General features: G+C 61.2%; 3 protein-coding genes across 5 annotated transcripts in view; all 3 read left to right on the forward strand.

Annotated features, from left to right (window-relative positions):
• Positions 1–62: 62 nt before the first annotated feature.
• On the forward strand, positions 63–6,866 carry CNPPD1 (cyclin Pas1/PHO80 domain containing 1). The gene is made up of 8 exons (XM_075028636.1): positions 63–265; positions 539–641; positions 3,205–3,286; positions 3,874–3,994; positions 4,088–4,216; positions 4,394–4,455; positions 4,693–4,810; positions 5,336–6,866. Exons 1-8 carry the CDS (start codon positions 197–199, stop codon positions 5,966–5,968), a joined length of 1,317 nt encoding a protein of 438 aa, XP_074884737.1. The 5' UTR covers positions 63–196; the 3' UTR covers positions 5,969–6,866.
• Positions 6,867–6,895: 29 nt separating this feature from the next.
• SLC23A3 (solute carrier family 23 member 3) lies at positions 6,896–12,623 on the forward strand. 3 transcript variants are annotated; one of them, XM_075028634.1, is made up of 12 exons: positions 6,896–7,009; positions 8,300–8,460; positions 8,995–9,089; positions 9,387–9,460; positions 9,775–9,956; positions 10,106–10,229; positions 10,608–10,755; positions 10,836–11,089; positions 11,284–11,389; positions 11,465–11,632; positions 11,835–11,930; positions 12,107–12,623. In XM_075028634.1, the coding sequence occupies exons 3-12, from the start codon at positions 9,041–9,043 to the stop codon at positions 12,454–12,456; spliced, it is 1,551 nt and encodes a 516-aa protein (XP_074884735.1). In that variant the 5' UTR covers positions 6,896–7,009; positions 8,300–8,460; positions 8,995–9,040; the 3' UTR covers positions 12,457–12,623. The 3 variants fall into 3 exon arrangements, with proteins under 3 accessions (XP_074884735.1, XP_074884736.1, XP_074884734.1); XM_075028635.1 differs by lacking the exon at positions 6,896–7,009 and adding an exon at positions 7,807–8,041; XM_075028633.1 differs by lacking the exons at positions 6,896–7,009; positions 8,300–8,460 and adding an exon at positions 8,499–8,570.
• Positions 12,624–14,825: 2,202 nt separating this feature from the next.
• The window catches only part of NHEJ1 (non-homologous end joining factor 1), a 45,504-nt gene continuing 42,321 nt past the window's right edge, over positions 14,826–18,008 (forward strand). Inside the window, exons 1-3 of the mRNA XM_075029344.1 lie at positions 14,826–14,913; positions 15,518–15,703; positions 16,624–16,833. Of these exons, the coding sequence (XP_074885445.1) occupies positions 15,518–15,703; positions 16,624–16,833 (396 nt within the window). The 5' untranslated portion in view covers positions 14,826–14,913. The remainder of the gene's footprint in view (positions 14,914–15,517; positions 15,704–16,623; positions 16,834–18,008) is intronic.

Genomic DNA, 18,008 nt, shown 5'->3' on the forward strand with positions numbered 1-18,008 from the left:
CGGGCGGGGAGGTGGGGCGCTCTGCGCAGGCGCGGCTTCGGCCACGCTCCCTGCACCGGAAGAGGAAGGCGGGAGGCGGGACTCGGCCTAGCAGAGGTTCCGCCGCCCAGCTCCGGTCACCGGACCCGGTCTCGGCTTCGGAGCAGCCCGGCAGCCCGGAGGGGACCCGGCAGCCCCTGCCCCGGGGGCGGGCGGGATGGAGCTGGACGGGCTGCTGCTGGACGAGGAGGGTACTTTCTCCCTCAGCGGATTCCAGGAGTTCACGGTGAGTCGTCCGTCTCCCCCCCCCCGCCCCCGGCGCACCCCTGGTGGTACCTGGTGTCGCCGGCGCGGCCTGTCCCCGGCCCCGCACCTCCCTGGGGTGTCGCACCCTTAATCCTAGGCCCTGAAGAGCCCCGTGTGACGGCACACTCCGGCCCCTGGCCGAATTCCTGGGGGCCCCGCCGGGCCGGTTGTACCCCTAAGCTGGGTTGGGGTGGAGAGCCCGGTGCGGGGAGTGCTCGGGGCGTTTCTCACGTTCCCCCATGTCTGCCTGCAGTTCCTGCCCAGGCACCAGCAGCTGAGTGAGAGAGTGCGGAAGCGTCTCTATTATGGCTGGGACAAAGATTGCAGCCTGGATAATCTCTCCAGCCCCATGGCAGGTGGGTTGCCGAGTGTCCCCAGATGGGAATGCTGAGTCAAGGGGGTTGGAAGTAGCCCAGGGGCTGAGACCAACAAGTCACCCGCTCCCTCTTCAGTGCCAAATCCCACCCCTGCCCAGCCTTCCTCACTCTGCGCAGCACAGCGGGCAGGGTGCCAGAGCCTCATGGCTCCTGCTCTCTGTTTTATTGCTCTCTCTGGCCCACTGCTGCGTTTTTGGCACCTTGCTAGTGTGCAGAGTCCTTTAGGTTGCTTGCAAATTCCTTGGCAGTGAAGGCTGTGTCCCTGTCCCTGATGGGAGGTGTCTTGGACAACTTCTTGTGCTGTGCAAAGTACTGGGGAGTTTGTTTAACTTCCATTTGTGAGCACCAAGGGGACAAGTTTCTGCTGTGTGTTTGTCTGGATCACATCCTTTTTTTTTTTCCTGTTGATTCACCAGTGTTTGGGGGAGCAGAATGACGCAGCTGGGTTGAGGCTGAGGAGCTGGTGCAGGTGATGGTAGAGAGGAGTGGTCAAGGGCTGCCAGAGGGCTTTCACAGTTCGGTCGTGTTAGTGTTTCCGTTAGCTGCGTGCTCACACAGCTTGCAGGGGGCGTTGAGTGGGTGGGGAAGCGTGCTTGCATTCAAAACTCTTGTGATAAATTTGGGGAAAAGGTCTGAAGTAGTCAAGAGGCTGTGTGTGATGTACCTCAGCGAGGAGGGGGATGCTGGGTGCGTGGTGATGGGGCTGGGCTGGGCTGCCTGGGCGCTGCTGGGAGTCACGAGTTCTGACACGGGCGGTGCAAGGGAGGTATGTGGCTCGTCTTTGGGGCTTGCATCACACCCTGGTACAAGATGGGACTGTTCCACAGGACGCTACCAGTGTTGGAAGTTCAAAGGGCACATTCATGGAAGAAGACTCTGTTGAGGGCTATTAACTATAAAGACTGTCTTGCAGTCAGGAAATGCCTCGGCTCCAGCAGCTGGGGGCGGGAGCGACGCACAGAGAATATCTCTGCGAGCTTATCTGCTCTTACAGCCTTCCTTCACCAGCTGCTATCAGGTGCTGTCAAACAAACGGGACCTAGGGCTATGGCACCTGTCTTAGTACAGCTGTACTGTTGCTATGTGGTGAGATGGAGGCAATTGTGGGGAGAGTCCAGAGTACCAGGAGGAGCTGGGAAAGGTCTTTGGCATTGAGGGGCAGCCGCAGGAGGCGGTATGGGGCTGCCTGAGGAAAGAGGTTGAAAACTGAGTTTGTTCTTTCTGGAAAGGAAGAATCATAACTACCCTCAGCATGTCATGACTGTGAGATGGGGACAGTGATCAGCTGCTCTCCATGCCCTCTAGGGCAGGACACGCTGTCATGGGTTGGATTTGTGGGCTGAAGAATTAGATTTCACATCGGGACAGAGCCTGGGGGACCTCATGTACTCTCCATCATTTGGGGCGTCGCTGCTGCCTCTGCAGTGGCTGGTGTGGTAGCACAAAGGTGGCCAAGCAGGGCAGAGAGAGCAGCAGCAGTGTGAGAGGCTGGGAGCTGCCAATGGGTGGCTGGAGCTGTGTCTGCCTGGCTGTGGATCCTAGTAGTGGTGTAGCTTGAATGACCTGGGGAGTTTGGTGGCTGCTGTTGGGCAGATAATTCCTGTGGGACTGCAGCTGTTCTCTTAGTTGCTGGAGACACATAGAAAGGAAGGATGTGGAGAGAAGAGGTGATGTGCTGATGCTTCTCCTGGGAGCTGGAAATGCATGGCTGCTGGGATGAGCTCTGCTCTTGACTCTGTCAGCCAAGGGTTCAGTGGCAACATGGAGCTGGAATTGCCTGTTGAAAACACTTCTTGGCAAGCACCAGACTGAAGTGCTGTTTGGGATGCTCCCAGCTGGTCCTATCATGTTGAGAAGCGAGACAGGAGCTGCTGAAGCCATCTGCCAGCATCCGTCAGTTTCTGGCCCTTGGATGCTGAGGCATGTCTGTGAGCGCAGGGGAACTGGGCTGAGATGAGCTGCAGTTATACCATATCTCCGCTTTCATACCCTTGTTAGTGCCTTCAGGCTCCTGGTCACATGAATATATTGTCCATCACCATCTCAGAGGCACTGGGGCTGTGGTGTGCTGTGGTGTAGTGTGGTAGAAGCTGGATCAGCTGCATTGCTGATGAGCTCTGGAGAAGCAGAATGCTGGTTGGAGGGGAGCAAAGGACTAGGAAGACGTGGTGTTGACATCAGGTCCTAGAAAGCCTCCGAAAGGGTTGCCTGAGGTCCTGCGGGGTGAGAGGAGGGTGTTAGCATCTCTGTGCAGCTGACTGCTGGTAACTCCCCATGACGCAGACGTGCTAATCTGGATCTGGCACTGCCGCTGGGCCTTGGACACTCACATCCTCTTCCTGCTTTGGTCTGGCTGTCCTGCCTGTTGTTTGTTCCTCCCTCATCCCTGACTTCTGATAAGGCCTGTCCTACCTTCATAGTTTAAATTAAACTTGAGGGGCTGAGCAAACACCAAGACTCAATGGGCTTGTGGGGAGAAGGGGAAGGTGGGGGTGGAGTGTGCCATATGGTGCTAAGACCTTTTGCTGCTTTTCTGCCCTAGATATTGCTGTGGAGTTGCTGCAGAACGTGGCTCCCAGCCCTATCCGCAGACTCCAGAAGAAATATGTCTCTCACGTGTCTCGGTAAGAAGCAAAAGCTGTCCCTTCATGTCCTGTGTCAGAACTGGGAGCTTTGGTCTCACCTATGACTCACTTCTGTCCCTTGAGCCAGCACTGGCTTTGTGTCTTAGGCCTGATTAGTGTCAAAGAGGAGCTGGGGACAGGTGGCAAGGATAGCAGGCATAGTGGCTTCCTGACACAGCCAGGCCCGCTTCAGGTTGGCCCTGCTCTCTGGGGTGCAGGGGTGCTCTTGTAACTGGGAATCTGTGCTGGCTGGATCTGCAGCTCACTGGGTAGCCTGGGTCTGCTCTTGGCAGCCAAACCCTTGCAGTGTGCCTGGCTGCAGGCAGCATTGCTCACTTTGGAGCTGGCTGTGCCTGGGAACAGGAGCCAGGGCTTTCTGCTCTCCACCCTGCATCCCCTGCACTTTCTCAGGCTGTAGCTCAGGACAGCCAGCATGGAGCTAGCAAGGCTGGGATGTATCTAGCAGTCTTATTTACTAAACCTCCCCACTACCCACCTGGGGAGGGAGCAGCCAAATTGTGCCGTGGTGGCTGGGAAGTTTGTAGCACACAGATAACATTTGGGTTGGTACTTGCCCTGTCCCACAGGGAAGCTTGCATCTCGCCCTGCTCCATGATGCTGGCGCTGGTTTACATTGAGAGACTCCGGCACCGGAACCCTGAATACCTCCAGCAGATCTCATCTTCAGACCTCTTCCTGATCTCCATGGTGAGCAGTGTGGGCTGGGGGGGTCATTGGGTTGGAGGGAGGCCTGGAGGAGTGCAGGGAGGACTGAGATCCTGTCCTTTGTGCTGCTTTTAGATGGTTGCTAGTAAGTACCTGTATGATGAGGGTGAGGAAGAGGAGGTGTTCAACGACGAGTGGGGAGCAGCAGGAAAGGTGGACGTCCAGACCATGAACACACTGGAGATGAACTTCCTGAGTGCCATTGTAAGTGGGGCTGTCGCTGCGGCCAGCTATTTCACAGAGCGGAGGAAAGGAGGCGTTGAGGGGAGTCTGGATTTCTGTTTTTCCCCCACGTACTCCCATGAAGGAATAGAAAAGGATGTGTCTGGGTGCTGGGTGGCCTGCCCGGACTGCGCTGACCTTTCACTGCTGTCCCCACAGGACTGGAGTCTCTACACAGATCCCCGGGAGCTGTTTGAAGTGCTGAGCTGGCTGGAAGGACGGTAGGTCTGTGGGGTAGGGGTGAGCCTTTCATCCACCTTGCAGCCCTGGCTCTGCCCCTGCTCAGAGCTAGCCCTGCTGCAGTGAAATAAGAGGTTGGGGTACCTGTGAGCCTTTGCTAGGCCCTGCAGCTCCCTTCCACAGACCTTGAGCAGGGTCTTTTCCAAGCCTGCCTGGGCTGAAGCTTCTTTGATGGGGAAGGTCCGTGCCACATCCACCATTCTCTTTTTTTCCTGCAGTGTGGCAGAAAAGCAGGGCATGTGGCGTGGCTGGTTCACCTACACGGATCTGTGTGTCCTCATGGAGCAGTCCATGTGGCAGCATGTGCTGGGCCAGTTCTACCAGCAAGTGGTAAAGGTAAGGGCATGGGACAGCAGCTACTGGCAAGAACGTGGGACCCAGCAGGCCATGAGTTTGGAGCAGGACCCTCTTTTCCTCTGGGAGCAGCAGCTTGGTTTATTCCCTGTTGAAAAGGGAAGCTGTCAGAAGCTAGAAGATGATGATTTGCAGCTCTGCTGCCTGAGGCACTGCAGCCTGGTTCTGGGTTGGTCTGCCCTGTGCTGGACTGCAGCCCCACAAGTCATGGTGCAAGGTCATGGTGGTGGCATGGAGGGAACTGGGTGCTGGCTGGGGATTTAAACAGGAACTGCTACATTTTAGCTGGGGCATTTTGGTTTGTGGTATTTAGGCCCTGCTTTGAACAGGCTGTGTGCCACCCACTGTTAGCAGTGTGGCTGCCTGCTCCCTGGCATCCATCCAGCCCTGATGCTGGTGGTGCCGTTTGCCATCGTGGCAGCTGGGTCGATGCATGGCCATGCTGGGTCACGGCTGGCTGTGGGGGTGCTGCTGGGGGGTCTGGGCTAACAGTTGGCTTCTCTGCAGCTGGCCTGCCTCCTGGGCGTGGTGTACCTGACGGGCTTCGCTGCTGTCTTCGCCTCCGTCACAGTGGTGCACGGGTCTGTGTGCATGAGGAGTGTCAGCCTTGCAGCCCCCCGGCCTGCGCTGTTCTCTGAGGAGGGCAGCTGCCAGCTGGATGCCCAGCCAGCCCCAGCCCCTGACCAGCCCCAGCCCAAGCTGCCTGACGTCTCCACAGCCAGCAGCACCCATTGCCCGGGGGAGAACGAGACGATCAAGGAGCCATGTCGTGGGGGTGTCACAGCAACCGCGCTCTACCTGTGGAGCAGTGTGATGACGGCTCTGTCCTATCCAAAGGCACCTGATCTAGCCCAACATAGGAGCACCCCGCAAGGCCCTTTCCAGAGAGTACCCACCGCCTGTGAGAGGTCTAACCGTACTGCCCCCACTGCAGCCCCCCGTCAGCCTGGCACCTTCGGACTCGCCATGCTCCCAGCTCCTCCGGCGCTCCACTGCCATGCCTGCTCAGCCAGTGCAGGCCCCGCATGGGATGCAGCCCCCAACCGCAAGGACTGGCTGGACCCCCTGGGGCTGAGGCAGTGCTCCTTGCACACTGCCATGGATCTTGGTAGAATCAAGAGCTTCATTTTTCCCAGCTAGGAGCACAGGGCAGCAGCCCCTTTCCCCTTCCCTCCTAGTGTGGCACAACTCACTTCCTTGCACTGCTAGGACCCTTGATCCCTGGGGCTGCATGGGGCTGCAGGCCCCTGTGTTACTTCCAAACCAGCATTTGTGTCCCCCCACCCAGGGCAGGGGTATCCTTCACTTTGGGGGCTGCTGGGACAGGTTGGGGCGGAGTTGGCTTGCTGTTGGAGTGCTGGGGTGGGAAGCTGCTAGCTGGAGGGCAGAAATGGGGTGCCCTTGGACGGGGGTGCTAGGGCAAGGGAGATGTTGTACCTCTTCCTACAGCGAGCGGGTGGCTCTTTGTGGTGCTGGGCAGAGGTGGTGTGTGGGATGTAGGATGCTGGGTTTGTGTGTGCAGGGTGGAGGGGCTGGGGCAGTGACCCCAATGGGGTGGTGGGGTGCTCCAGGAGGAGGTGGGGTGCCTGGGTGAGGGGAGAGGAGGTCAAAGGAGGGGGGAGTGAGCAGCCCAAGCTGTCTGGCCATAAGCAGCAGTTCCCCTTGGGGGCTGCCAGGCCACTTCTTGGGGAGGCGCAAGGGTCACACCACGAGGGGATCCTGATGTGGCTGTGCCCCAGGGAAAGGTTGTGCCCTGCTGAGCTTGGAGGTGGTGAAGTGTGGTTAAGGCTGAGCTTCCTTATCCTGCTTGTGTTGGGTGTTCTGAAACTGGGGTGCTCTGTGACCCCATCCCAAAGCCCAGCTGTCTGTGGCTGTGAGCAAACAGTGCCTGACTGCTCCTCGGGGTGGGGAGAAGGCACCTTGTCTTGCTGACCAGCCCAGCTCATCGTGCCCCTTCTTTTTACTGTGGATTTTACACCTGTTTTTCACTCTTTTGTAGATGCAAATCTCTTCCAATAAAAGTAGTTCTTGCTGTGCATCTGCCTTGTCCTGCTGAGCTGCTCCGTGCTGGCAGCATGCCTGCCCCAGTATGGTGCGCCATCGATGCATCTGTGCTTGTTCTCTGAGCCACTGCACGGAGCAAATCCTCGGTGCTGCAAGTGAGCCCAGGAGCACTGTGAGGTCTGTCCTGCAGGGCTCAAGAGGGACCAGGCTCTCTGGTGACAGGAGGGACATCGGGTCTGGTGCCTGGAGGAGGCAGGGGCAGTGGGAGAGGAGGTTCCTCATCCTTGGGAATGTGGGGAATGCATGGTCTCCACCGTTCTTTGCTCTCCAAAGTCTGTCCAGTTAATGAGTGAGCCCTGAGCAGCAAGGGCTCGGCAGGGTCGCTGTTGTGGTTGCTGGCACAGTCACCTCTGCCCTGTGACAAAAACATGAGCATCCCCTGCCTGTGCTCCCTTGGGAGTCTTCCTAGCCAAGCGGGGCAGCTCTTGTCCCTGGCATCCTTCTCCTGTGGCAGGATTCAGTGCCCTCCTCCTAGGAGCATAGGGGACGTAGTAGACACCCATCAGAGACCCTCATGGTGTGGGCACAGTGCCCTCAGTGGGGAATGGCAGGACCTGTGGGGGTTTGCACAGCTTTTAACGGGTTCCTCGGGGCCTGATGGTGAGGAAGGGCTGGACCAGGAGTGCAGGGGGATGCCATGCTGGGGAGGAAAAAGCATGGGCAGGGCACACGGGAGCCGGAGGATGCTGCTGGTGGGGATGCTCTGAGCGCATGAAGGAAGGGGTGTCTGCTGTGTACCACAAGAGGCAGGGATGGGATCCAGGCTGTGGGCAGTTGGCACTGTAACAGTGTCCAGTGTCCTGGCTGTGGGTGGCTGTCACCTGGCCCTTGTGGTGACAACCCAGGGTGACACTTGCATTCCTGGCCACAAGGGCAGGTTACTCACCAACTCAAGTTAATGGCTAACCCTGGGGCAGCTCCTGCAGAAGGTGGAAGTTCAGCTGTGTGTGGGCTGTGAGGAGCCCTCGGGGGTGTGGGGGAGTGGGAGCCTGCCCACCCCCTCTGCACTGCAAACTGGGAGTGCTGCGGAGAGGCAGCAGCATGAATGGGGGCTACTGTGGAGTGCCTGGTGCCGGGAGCCCTGTGGTCTCATCCTGCTCCCCACAGAAGATGTGTTCCTGGATGCTGAGCTGTTGCTTAGCCCTTCAAGTAAGGGGGGACGAGGGTGAGCAGCCAAAGAGATGGGGAGAGGACTGTGATCCTCGCAGGTGGCAGGGCAGGGGCTGCATCCTGCCAGGCAAAGGGTGTGTGGGGCTCTGGCCAGGGTGTGCTGCGAAGGGAGTGGGCAGTGGTGGGCACTGCCTGGGCCGTATCAGTGAGCGTGCATCCACTCAGGGGGGCTGGGCACAGGGAGCTGCAGCTCTAGGGGCTGCAGAGTCGTGACCAACTCCTCTCTTCCCCGCACAGCACCTGGCCGTGCAGGCCTCCTTGCTCTGCATCTTCCACCTCCTCCTGCTGCCCACCCTGCCCGAGGAGCCATCCCATGCCCAGGCCACCAGTGAGCTACTGGCACGCAGCCTCTTTGCCTGTGGCATCTCCACGGTGCTGCAGACCACCCTGGGGAGCCGGTGAGCAAGGGGGATGAAGGGGATGCAGCTGTCACCAGGAGGAGGGTGATGCCATGGCAGGGCATGTTTCTGGCCCCTCCTAGGCTGTGGGAAGACAGGATTTGCTGGAGGTGGGAAGGAGCATGAGGTCAACCCCTTGCCCGGCATCTCTGCACTGCTGTCCTCTCCTTGCCATTACTGCATCCTCTTCTCTCACACATCCCTCTAGCAAAACTGCTGTGCTTTCTGTCAGCTCCTCACTGCCTTGCTCCAGCACCATGTGCAGCTTCTCCAGACCATCTGGTGCTTGTGCTGCCCGCGCCCCATGCAGGGGCTGGGTGTGTGCTTTGGCAAAGCCCCTGACCTCTGCACACATCCCATGGGCTGCCGCTTGGGATGTGCTAGGGCACGTTTGGGATATGGAGTGACCTCCTCCAACTTTGGGGCTCTCATCTCCTTCCCTTCTCATCCCTCGCTCCTCTGACAGCCAGGGCTTTGGGAGCAGCCCTGTCCCCTCTTTCCTCCCTAATGTGCCCTTGCTGTCCCCTTCCCCAGGCTGCCACTGGTTCAAATTCCATCCTTCGAGTACCTGGTCCCTGCCATGGTGCTGAGCTCTCACCTATCCCTCAGTGCCAGCACGGACAGGAACGGTGAGTACAGCCCTGGAGCCTGCGTCCCATGGGGCCCGGGCCATGCCCATGCCAGGGGAATGGCAAGTGACAAGGTGCCCGGTGCACTGAGTGGGGATGAGGGGTAGCAAGGGCTCCTGCCTGCTGGCCCCTCTGGTGATGGTGCACAGCACCCTACTGGTTGCTTCCCCAGGGTCAGGGCTTATGCTGGCATCCTGGCCCTTCTCCAGCCAGCAGCCTCTGCCCTGCGTGCTCTTGGACCCGGCTTCAGGAACCCAGTGTCCACGTGCATCACATCCCTTTGAAATTCCCTTCCAGGCACAGCTGTTGCCAGTGTGTGCCCTGCACCGCACTGCACCGTTGCAGGGAGCTGGGCTGCCTCGCTGCGAGAGGTGGGTGCTTCTGCGCTGGGCTGGGGTCCCCACCCTCCTGCTCCACCAGCGCCCCAGTTGTCACCTGCATCCTTGCACCCCCAGTCCCTTTTCCAGCCCTCCTGGGGATTGCCATGAATCAGGGTGACGCAAGGGGATGTGCAAAGACAATGGAGATCGTGGTGCATGTCGGTACATATATTCCCCTGGGCTTGGGGTGAGCAGAGCATGGGGAACAAGTGATGCTGCTGGGGTGGTGGGAGTGTGGCCAAGGGAAGGTGTTGGGCTGCTCTCCATGTATCCTGCCCCATGGGTCCCGTCCTTTTCTCCTGTAGGTCTCTGGAGCTGTGCTGGTCTCTGGACTGGTTCAGCTGGCACTGGGAGTGTCTGGCGTGTGCGGGTGGGCAGCCCGGCACTGTGGGCCCATGGTCCTGGCCCCCAGCCTCTCCATCATTGGGCTGTCCGCATACAAGGAGGCCGCTTTCTTCTGCTCCACTAACTGGGGGGTAGCGCTGCTGTACGTGAGCCCGGGGACCACACTGGTGTGCAGCCCCCAGGGTTTCCCTTCACCATGGGGACAGGAATGGGGCATCCCCATAGTGCATGGCACATGTTTGGGGCCCCATCGCCATGATGCTGCATGGTGACCTGTGCTCCCTCTCCTAGGCTCATGCTCCTTGCTGTCACCTTCTCCCAGCACCTGGGGTCCTGCCGCCTGCCCTTCTGCGCCTGGCCCCAGGCTTGGGGCAGCTCCATAGAGCCATCTGTCCCCACCCTGCGCACATTCTCGGTACTGTGGCTTGTCTGCCCCTGCTCCCTCTGCTGTGCTCAGGCTTCTCTCCGAGCCTGACTCTTTGGTGTGGGGTTAGGTGAGACCCGGTGGCCCTGGAGCAGAGCTGGGTGCTGGGAGCAGAGGCAGGGTTGAGAAGTCCTGGTGCAGCTCCCAGGGCATGGGTGCTCCAGAGGGAGCACAGGGGACCTGTGCTCGAGGGTGTTGGAGCAGCAGAGCCTGAGACATTCCCCGCAGTGGTAAGGGGAGATGTGACATGGCTCCTTGGGAGAGGTGACAGGACGAGGACCTGCTGTCTGGGGCACAGCAGACGAGGTGCTGGCCAGGGCAGGTAGGAGAGAAGGGTCCCCTGCTGAGGGTCCCCTTGCTGCCTTGCAGGTACTGCTCCCGTTTGCTGGTGTCTGCATCGTCTGTGCCATCCTCAGCCACCTCCACGTCCCCTGGGAATCACTGGACCTGGCCATGGCACAGCTGTCCTGGGCCAACAGCACCTTCCATGCCCCTTGGGTCCACATCCCCTACGCAGGTGGGGTGCGGCAGGGCTGGGTGCAGCCATCTGCCTTTGGCCAGGGCCTCTACCGCTTGTCCCTTCTCCCTCCACTGCAGGCGAGTGGGGGTGGCCGCTGCTCACCCCCCAGGCATTGGCAGTGGGCATCGCCATGGCCATTGGCTGCAGCATGAACTCGGTGGGCTGCTATGTGCTGTGCGGCAGGCTGCTGCGAGCCCCCCGGCTGCCCCCCGACGCCTGCAACCGGGGGCTCTGCACAGAAGGGCTGGGCAGCCTCCTGGCAGGGCTGCTGGGCACCCCGGGGGGTACGGCCGCCAGCATCGCCAACGCCTGCACCACCGGCCTCACGCAGGTATGCCAGCGGTGGGGGGAGGAAGGTCGGCAAGGGATGGAGAGACAATGGAGCAGGAGGTGTGGGGGACCTGTAGCACCCAGGCTGTCACTGAGCCAGCACTGGGAAAGGCTGGTCTGTATGGCAGGAATGGGGGGGGACAGAGTGGGGGGTGATGCTCCCCATCCTCACTTTCCCATCCTTCTTTCTGCCAGGTTGGCTCTCGCCTCTCGGTGCAAGTAAGTGCGCTGGTGTGCGTGGTGCTGGGCATGTCCCCGAGGCTGGCAGGGTTCCTCACCCGCATCCCGCTGGCGGTTCATGGTGGGTAGCCTGCCCTTCCCTTGCACTGCGGTGCCTGCAGCCTGCCTGGCGCTGCCTGACTCCTGCTCCTCACAGGAGGGGTGCTCTGTGTCACCTATGCTGTGGCTGTGGGCACGGGGATCTCCTACTTCCAGTACGCGGACATCGACTCGGGGAGGAACATCTTCATCGTCGGCTTCACCATGTTCATGGCGCTGCTGGTGCCGCGGTGGTTCGGCACGGGTCCGGCTCACCTGGCCACAGGTAGCGGGGACATTCCCCAGGCAAGGCAAAGCCTTGGGCCCCATGGCATGATGACCACATGTCTCCGATGTCCTGGAAGTCTGGGTTGGCTCACGACAGCAGGCAGCTCACTCTCCAACTCCTGGATCTGCCACGGCAGCTCCTGCCCCTTCCCCACTGTTGGGCTGGGACATCCTGGGTGATTCTGGCCCTGTCCCTGCAGGCTGGGTGCCCCTGGACCTCCTCTTCCTTTCCCTGCTCATGGTGCCTGTCTTCTTAACTGGCTTCTTGTCATTTTTCCTGGAGAACACGGTCTCAGGTGAGGGGCTGCTCTAGGTTCTCTATGTGAGCTCCTGCTCTGAGGGCTGGATCTGGCTATGGGACTGTCCCCAAACCACTGGCTCTGCCTCCGGGCAGCCGTGGGGCTGGTGTGGACCGGGAGGGTGCAGCCGGAGGAAAGGGCTCCCATCTCACTGCGTGCCACCCTGCTTGCAGGAACCCTGGAGGAGCGAGGGCTGCTCTCGGACCTGGCACCACAGAAAGCCGGGGCAGGCGATCACCAACCCTATGGAGAGAGGGGCGAAGCCAGCCAGGCATATGGGCTCCCCGCCAGGCTGAGGGGGCTGCTGCCATCCTCCTGCAAAGCCTTCCCCTGCTGCTTCCTCTGCCCGGGGAGTGAGGAAGAGAAGGAGGAGGAAGAGGAGGAGGGCAGCCATGCCACTGAGGAGGGGACTGCTCCCCCAGGGGAAGGCACGCACCTGCTCCCCAAACCCGGCTCCGGGGAGCCGCAGCTGTCCAGGAGGCCGAGCGAGACGGAGATGCCCGCATGGCACACTGGGGCCTGACCCCACGGTGCGGGGACACCTCATGGGGGACGGGCTGTGCCCCCAAGACAGCTTGCGAGCCACTTTGCTCCTTGTTTCTGAAGCCCAGGTGGACTGGAGGGACCTGCGCTTCCACACTCCCAGCATGAACCTCATTTCCCTGCTTGGGAGAGAGCTATAAAAACCTTCAACCAACTTTGCCCTTTCCAGGGGTTTCCTTTCTAGCCAGGATTTGCCTGGGAGATGCCAGCCCACCCTCCCCTGGTTCCCTGAGGACTGTGACCACAGAGGGCATGGCCACCTGGTGTCACTGCAGCTGGGGATGTGGGTGCCCCTAAAGCCCACCATCACCCTGTGGACATGGCTGGGGAAGGGCTCAGTGCTTTAGCCAGCCCCAAAGCGCTGGCACCCCAGGCTCTGCTCACCCGCTGGCACCGTGCTCAGGAAGGGCTGGCTCTTCACCTCCTCCCTGCCAAGTCCCAGCTGTGCCCATGGCCCCTTGATGCCCATGGCACCAGGTGTATACTAACGCCCTGGCTCTGGCGCACCCCAGGCTGGGGGTGCACCTCAGCTCAGTTCCCCAAAACAGTGAACCCCCTTTCACCTGCAGTGGGTTGGTCCCAGCAGCACTTACCACTTAACTGCGCCCCCCCCCCCCCCCCCCAGTATTTTTCTTGTTGCTAAACCAGCTAGCAGCGGTTTTCTCCGTGGAAGAAAACATCGCCTTTGACCCCCACAATTAAGCTCAGTGCCTGGGTTTTTTCCTGCTGTTGGCTGGTTATGCCGACTGCAGTGGAGTCTGCACCAACCCTGCTCGCTACTCCAGTGTTTACAGCAGACCAGAGTCCTTTTACAGCAGATCAGCTCCCTGTGCTGCCTCCACCAGTCTGAACTGGCCTGCAAAAGCCTAGCAGTGGGGTAGGAAAGGCTGGGGCTTTGCAGCCCTTGCGTGATGCTGGCCCTGGGTACAAGCTGGAAGGAAGGATGGACTTGGGCTGGGAGGACGATGGAGCTGGTCCACAGAAGTGGCATGCTCGAGCTGGACCACAGCTCCAGGTTGTGGCTGCTCCCTTCACCTGGTCCCAAGGAGCCCCCCCAACACCCAGGAACACCCAAAGATGGCTGCAGGGTGAGAGGCATGTGGTGCCACCCTGTGTGCAGTTGCTCAGGGGTGAGTCCCCTTTCCTCAGCTGCCTGTGATGCCCACAGCTGGGTCCTGTGCACCCAGTGGGCACAGGGTGCAATGCACAGCCTGGCCTCACCCAGCCAGCCCCCCAACCTGTCCCTGCACTCCAGCTGTGCCCAAAGCCCAACTGGGTCCTGCACCCCAAACCCTCCTGCACTCCAAACCCTCCTGCACTCTAACCTGGCCATGCAACCCAACCTGTTCTGCACCCTGCCTGGGTCCTGCACCCCAAAGCCCCTGCCTGTTCCCACCTCCCCTGGCACCCCCTTGGGATGCAAACCCTCTGGCATGATCACCCTCCCCTGGCAAGCCCTCGAGGGCGGCCTCAGCCCACACAGTGGGGAGAGGGAGTGAGTGGGGGGGGTGCAAATAGGGTGGAAATGGGGGGCTCAGGGGCTGTGCATGGGTGCGGAGGGCCAGTTTGTGGGTGCAGGGTGGATGGCCTCAACGCATGGGGTGCAAGTGGGGGATCACCGTCAGCGCGTGGGTGCTGGGTGGGGGTGCCAGTCATCAGGGCAAGGACGGAGCTGTGCTCAGTGTGGGGGAGGCTGGAGGGCTGGGGGGGTGCACGGTGTCCATGGCCCCTGCCGGGCTGGCGCAGACCTGCTCTGTGGTGTCTTGTGAACCCAGTCCCTGGGCATGGGGGACACGGGCACCTGCAGCCCCAGCTATGCAGGGCTCGCTGGGGTGCAGCAGCTCAGTCCCAGCACAAGCCCAGAAGAGCAGCAGTGCAGGTACATGCCCTGTGCTGAGCCTGCACAGGCACGCTGCGGCTGCTGGGGCTGAGGAATACACCCGGGGCTAAGGAACAGGAAGAGCCCCGGCCGCTGCTGCTTCCCCAGGCTGTACCGTGCCTGCAGCCCGAGGGTTGTCCCTCACTGGGCACTAGTGCCAGGACACTTCATAACAGGAGCAAGTGCAAAACAAAGCATTAAAGCATTTCAATCCACATTGCTTTGCACAGTGTCTTGGCCGTGGCACCTCCCGTGACGATCAGGGAAGCTGGAGAGGGATGTGCCCGCTTGGGTCCCCCACCTTGGCGGCAGGCGAGAGAGCAGTCGCAGTCGCTCCCTGGGCCGTGAGGAAGCGATGGCCGCGGCCGTTTCCCCGTGCCGATGACCTGTGGTGCATGGTGCTACACATCCCAGCGTGCCCCGGCCTCTCGCATGCCGCGGAAGAGAGCAGCATGCTGGGAGCCGTAGTCTGGCCCTCGCCTCCGGCCCGGCATCGCTCGCCTCTGCAAAGCCCCTCGCCCCGACAGCTTTTGGCCTGCCGGCTCCTCTTGCCCTCGGGTAACTCCGCAGCTTCGCAGAGCCCCAGTCCTGCGGGGACACCGGGTCCCTGAGTGTTTCGGCTGGCGCAGAGCCTGCCGCAGGGAGGAGCGGGAAGCAGTAGTGCTGGCGGGCGGCGTGGGCTGCTGCCCGCGTCAGTGCAGGCAGGGGACGGCGCGTGGTTAGCGTGGAGCACAGGGATGGGGTCTCCGAGCAGGAGGAGGGCTGCAGTGTCCTGCTGCCTGTCCTGGTGCAAGCTGGGCAGCTTAAATGTTAATTTGCATGTAGAGATCTCACTGTATTAATGGCAGCAAGCACTGGATAATGCCGGGGAGGCAGCAGTTACATTGCTGTGCATCTGCTGGTGCATTTGGGGTGCTTATTGTGAGCTGGGATAGGAGCTGCCCTGCACAGTGCTCCCCAAAATGCCCACCCCAGCAGAGCTGCATGTATGTGCAAGGATGTGTGTGACCAGAGCTAGCTGAGCATCCTCACCTCCAGGCCACGAGGTGGGGCTGGAATCGTGGAGGGGCCGGCAGGGACCGAGGGTCCCTGTGAGGCCACCCCAAGGACAGGGGTCTTCCTGGGTGGGGGGTGAGGCAGAGACCTGATTGCTCTCTTGCAGATGGAGGGCTCTGAGGAGCTGGAGAGCAACCTTCTGACAAAGCCCTGGGCTTCTGTTTGCTTTGGCGAATCTGCTTTTCTTGCCAAAGTGTGCTTCAGGGATACTGGCTACATCCTGCTGATCTCCGACCTCAGCAGCGTCTGGTACGAGAGTGCAGACACCGAGGCTGTGGGACAAAGGTCCAAGGTGAGTGTCTGGAAAGTCCAGAGACCTCCTTTTCTCCTTGCAGCAGCTCATGTCCCAGCATAAACTGCTTGGTGACACAATGGCCGTTGGATCCGACAGGGTTTGGGTGCAAATACCCGGCTTGGGAAGTCCCCGGGTGACTCTGCCCAAGGACTGTCACCCCGGTTGGCTGAGCACCCTCCTCCCAGGAGAGTGGCCCAGGCTATTTAGCATGCCCAGCGTAGCCACGTGTCCCCTGGGGCTGCATGCTGAGGCTGGCACACTTGTTTCACTTGTGGGCTGGATGGGCAGCTGGTTTCTCTAGGACCAGTGTACTAAGGAGGAGCTTGAAACACAGCTGCCTTCCTACCAGTGATGGAGAGAATCCTGTTCACATTCATAGCCAGGCACAGGCTTCCATGGGGTGTCCTGTCAGCACGTCCCCCAAAACATATGGGGCCATGCCTCATCCTCTCACCCTAGCACGTGTGCCCAGGCCCCCAGGTGCCACCGCTGCCTGCCAGGACCCTCTGTCACGGAGTAGCTGTGCTGAGCAGCTGGTGGCAGGAGGGGTGGGCATGCGGTGGCAGCCATCCCCCAGCTCTGGCAGGTTAGCTGAGCTGTGACAGCTCTCGGCCAGCCTGTGACACCCGTGGTGGCATGCGGGGCGGATGTGCTAGTGGAGACCGTTGCACCCTGCCCACCACCCAGACCCTCCTGGGCTGGCGGGGCAGGGAAGCCTTCCCAGCTCAGCTGGTCTGGGAGAACTGGTGGGGAATGTCTTGTCACGGGGCTGGAATCTGAAGCCCAGGGATGGCTTTTTGCAGTGCTGGGACACACAGAAGTAGTTTGGTTCCTTCTGTGCTGGTATTTCTGCTGCTTTTTTCCCAGTGCCAAGCTCCCTGGGGTGTTGCTGTAACCATAACCTTGCCTTTCCCCAGGACCTGAACAAGCGGCTGACAGTCCACGTGTCCTCCTTCCTGCACCACTTGTGTGACTTGATGTCCCCCTTGCTGGCAGGGCAGTCGGACACCACCACCTCCTTCTCCTGCCACCGCACTGCTGGTGGCCTCAGCCTGCATGTGAAGAGCACGCTGTCAGGACTGCCGTTCTACTGGAAATTCCACTGCTGCCCCGCTCCCGTGGAGATGGTGAGCGAAGCTGCGGAAAGTTTGGGGAGGGGGACAGCCAAAATTAAGGATTGTCTCCTAATGCTTGGAGGTTTTTGGGTGGTCTCGGTCCATGCCGGTGGCTGTAGGGTGCGTGGCTCTGCCTGCTGCCCCTCCCGAGGTTCACTGTCCTTGTTTCTTCCCACTGAGACTTTGGCACCTCGGTTGGTGCCTTGCAGCGAGGCAGGGTCAGCCCAGCCCGTGCTGCTCCCAGGGCAGCAAGGAGACGTCCAGTTTGGGACGATGCCCTGCCAGCGCCCCGCATGGCAGAGCGATGCCGTTCTCCTTTGGTGCGCGCCGTGCAGTGCGGCACAGAGCGGCGGGTTACCCCCAGGGGACCCGCAGGTGGTCCGTCGCGCCGAAGGGAATTAAAGCGGGGGTCTCCCCGGCTTTTAAGGGCTTGCTCTTACCCCCGGGGCTGCCTAACATTCGGGGTTTCGGGAAGCAGCCCCTGGAGCCCGGCGTCGCCAGCCGAGCACCCGGGGGCAGCACCTCCGCCGGACCCCCCGGCGGGCGGGACGGGCTCTGCGGGGCCGGGGCTGCCCCGGGCCGGCCCCCACCGCCCCCGGCACCCCGGGGCCCTGCGGCCCTGCGCGCACAAGAGGGCGCCCGGCACCCGCTAACCGCCGCGGCGGGAGCCTCCGGCGACAGCCCCGGCCCCGGGGCCGGCCTTGGGGCTCCGCTGCCCGTGGGCGGCCGAGGGAGGCATCGCCCCAAATCCCCGACACCCCCCCCCCCCCCTCCCGCCGGGTCCCGCTGCGGGGCGCGTCTCTTCTCCCCCGCCTCGAACGGCTGTGCTTGGGCATCACGGGGAGGAGAGCTGGGCTCCCCGGCTGCCGTGGGGGTGTCTGTCCTCGCTTTCAGGGTTCAACTGGGGAGCAAATAAACTCGGGGTCCCGGCTTGGCTTGGGGTTTGCTGGCCCTCCCTGGGCAAGAAGCGTGGAGGCTGAGCTGAGAAGGTGCAAAGCCGGAGCTCCCGGCTGGTAGCTGCTCCTCTGCTTTTGCTGGGGAACGTGCTGGATGTCTGCAAGGCACCCAGGACGGCGGAGCGTGGCCGGTGCGGGTGCAGGAATGGGGACCAGCTCTGCCCTGCTAAGCTCGACTCAGCAGCTGGCCAGGGGTTGCGAGGCAGGCATGGAGCTCACCCGGCAAACCGG

This window comes from Buteo buteo, chromosome 5, assembly GCF_964188355.1.
Source record: "Buteo buteo chromosome 5, bButBut1.hap1.1, whole genome shotgun sequence".
Lineage (NCBI taxonomy): Eukaryota > Metazoa > Chordata > Aves > Accipitriformes > Accipitridae > Buteo > Buteo buteo.

Excerpts from the sequence above, each read along its gene's own strand:
- CNPPD1 (XM_075028636.1), top strand. The coding sequence starts at position 197 with ATGGAGCTGGACGGGCTGCTGCTGGACGAGGAGGGTACTTTCTCCCTC. Across the intron at positions 4,217-4,393 it reads TGAACTTCCTGAGTGCCATT|GACTGGAGTCTCTACACAGA; the intron begins GTAAGTGGGGCT and ends CTGTCCCCACAG. Across the intron at positions 4,456-4,692 it reads CTGAGCTGGCTGGAAGGACG|TGTGGCAGAAAAGCAGGGCA; the intron begins GTAGGTCTGTGG and ends TTTTTCCTGCAG.
- SLC23A3 (XM_075028635.1), top strand. The coding sequence starts at position 7,934 with ATGAATGGGGGCTACTGTGGAGTGCCTGGTGCCGGGAGCCCTGTGGTC. Across the intron at positions 10,756-10,835 it reads GGTCCACATCCCCTACGCAG|GCGAGTGGGGGTGGCCGCTG; the intron begins GTGGGGTGCGGC and ends CCTCCACTGCAG. Across the intron at positions 11,931-12,106 it reads CCTGGAGAACACGGTCTCAG|GAACCCTGGAGGAGCGAGGG; the intron begins GTGAGGGGCTGC and ends CCCTGCTTGCAG.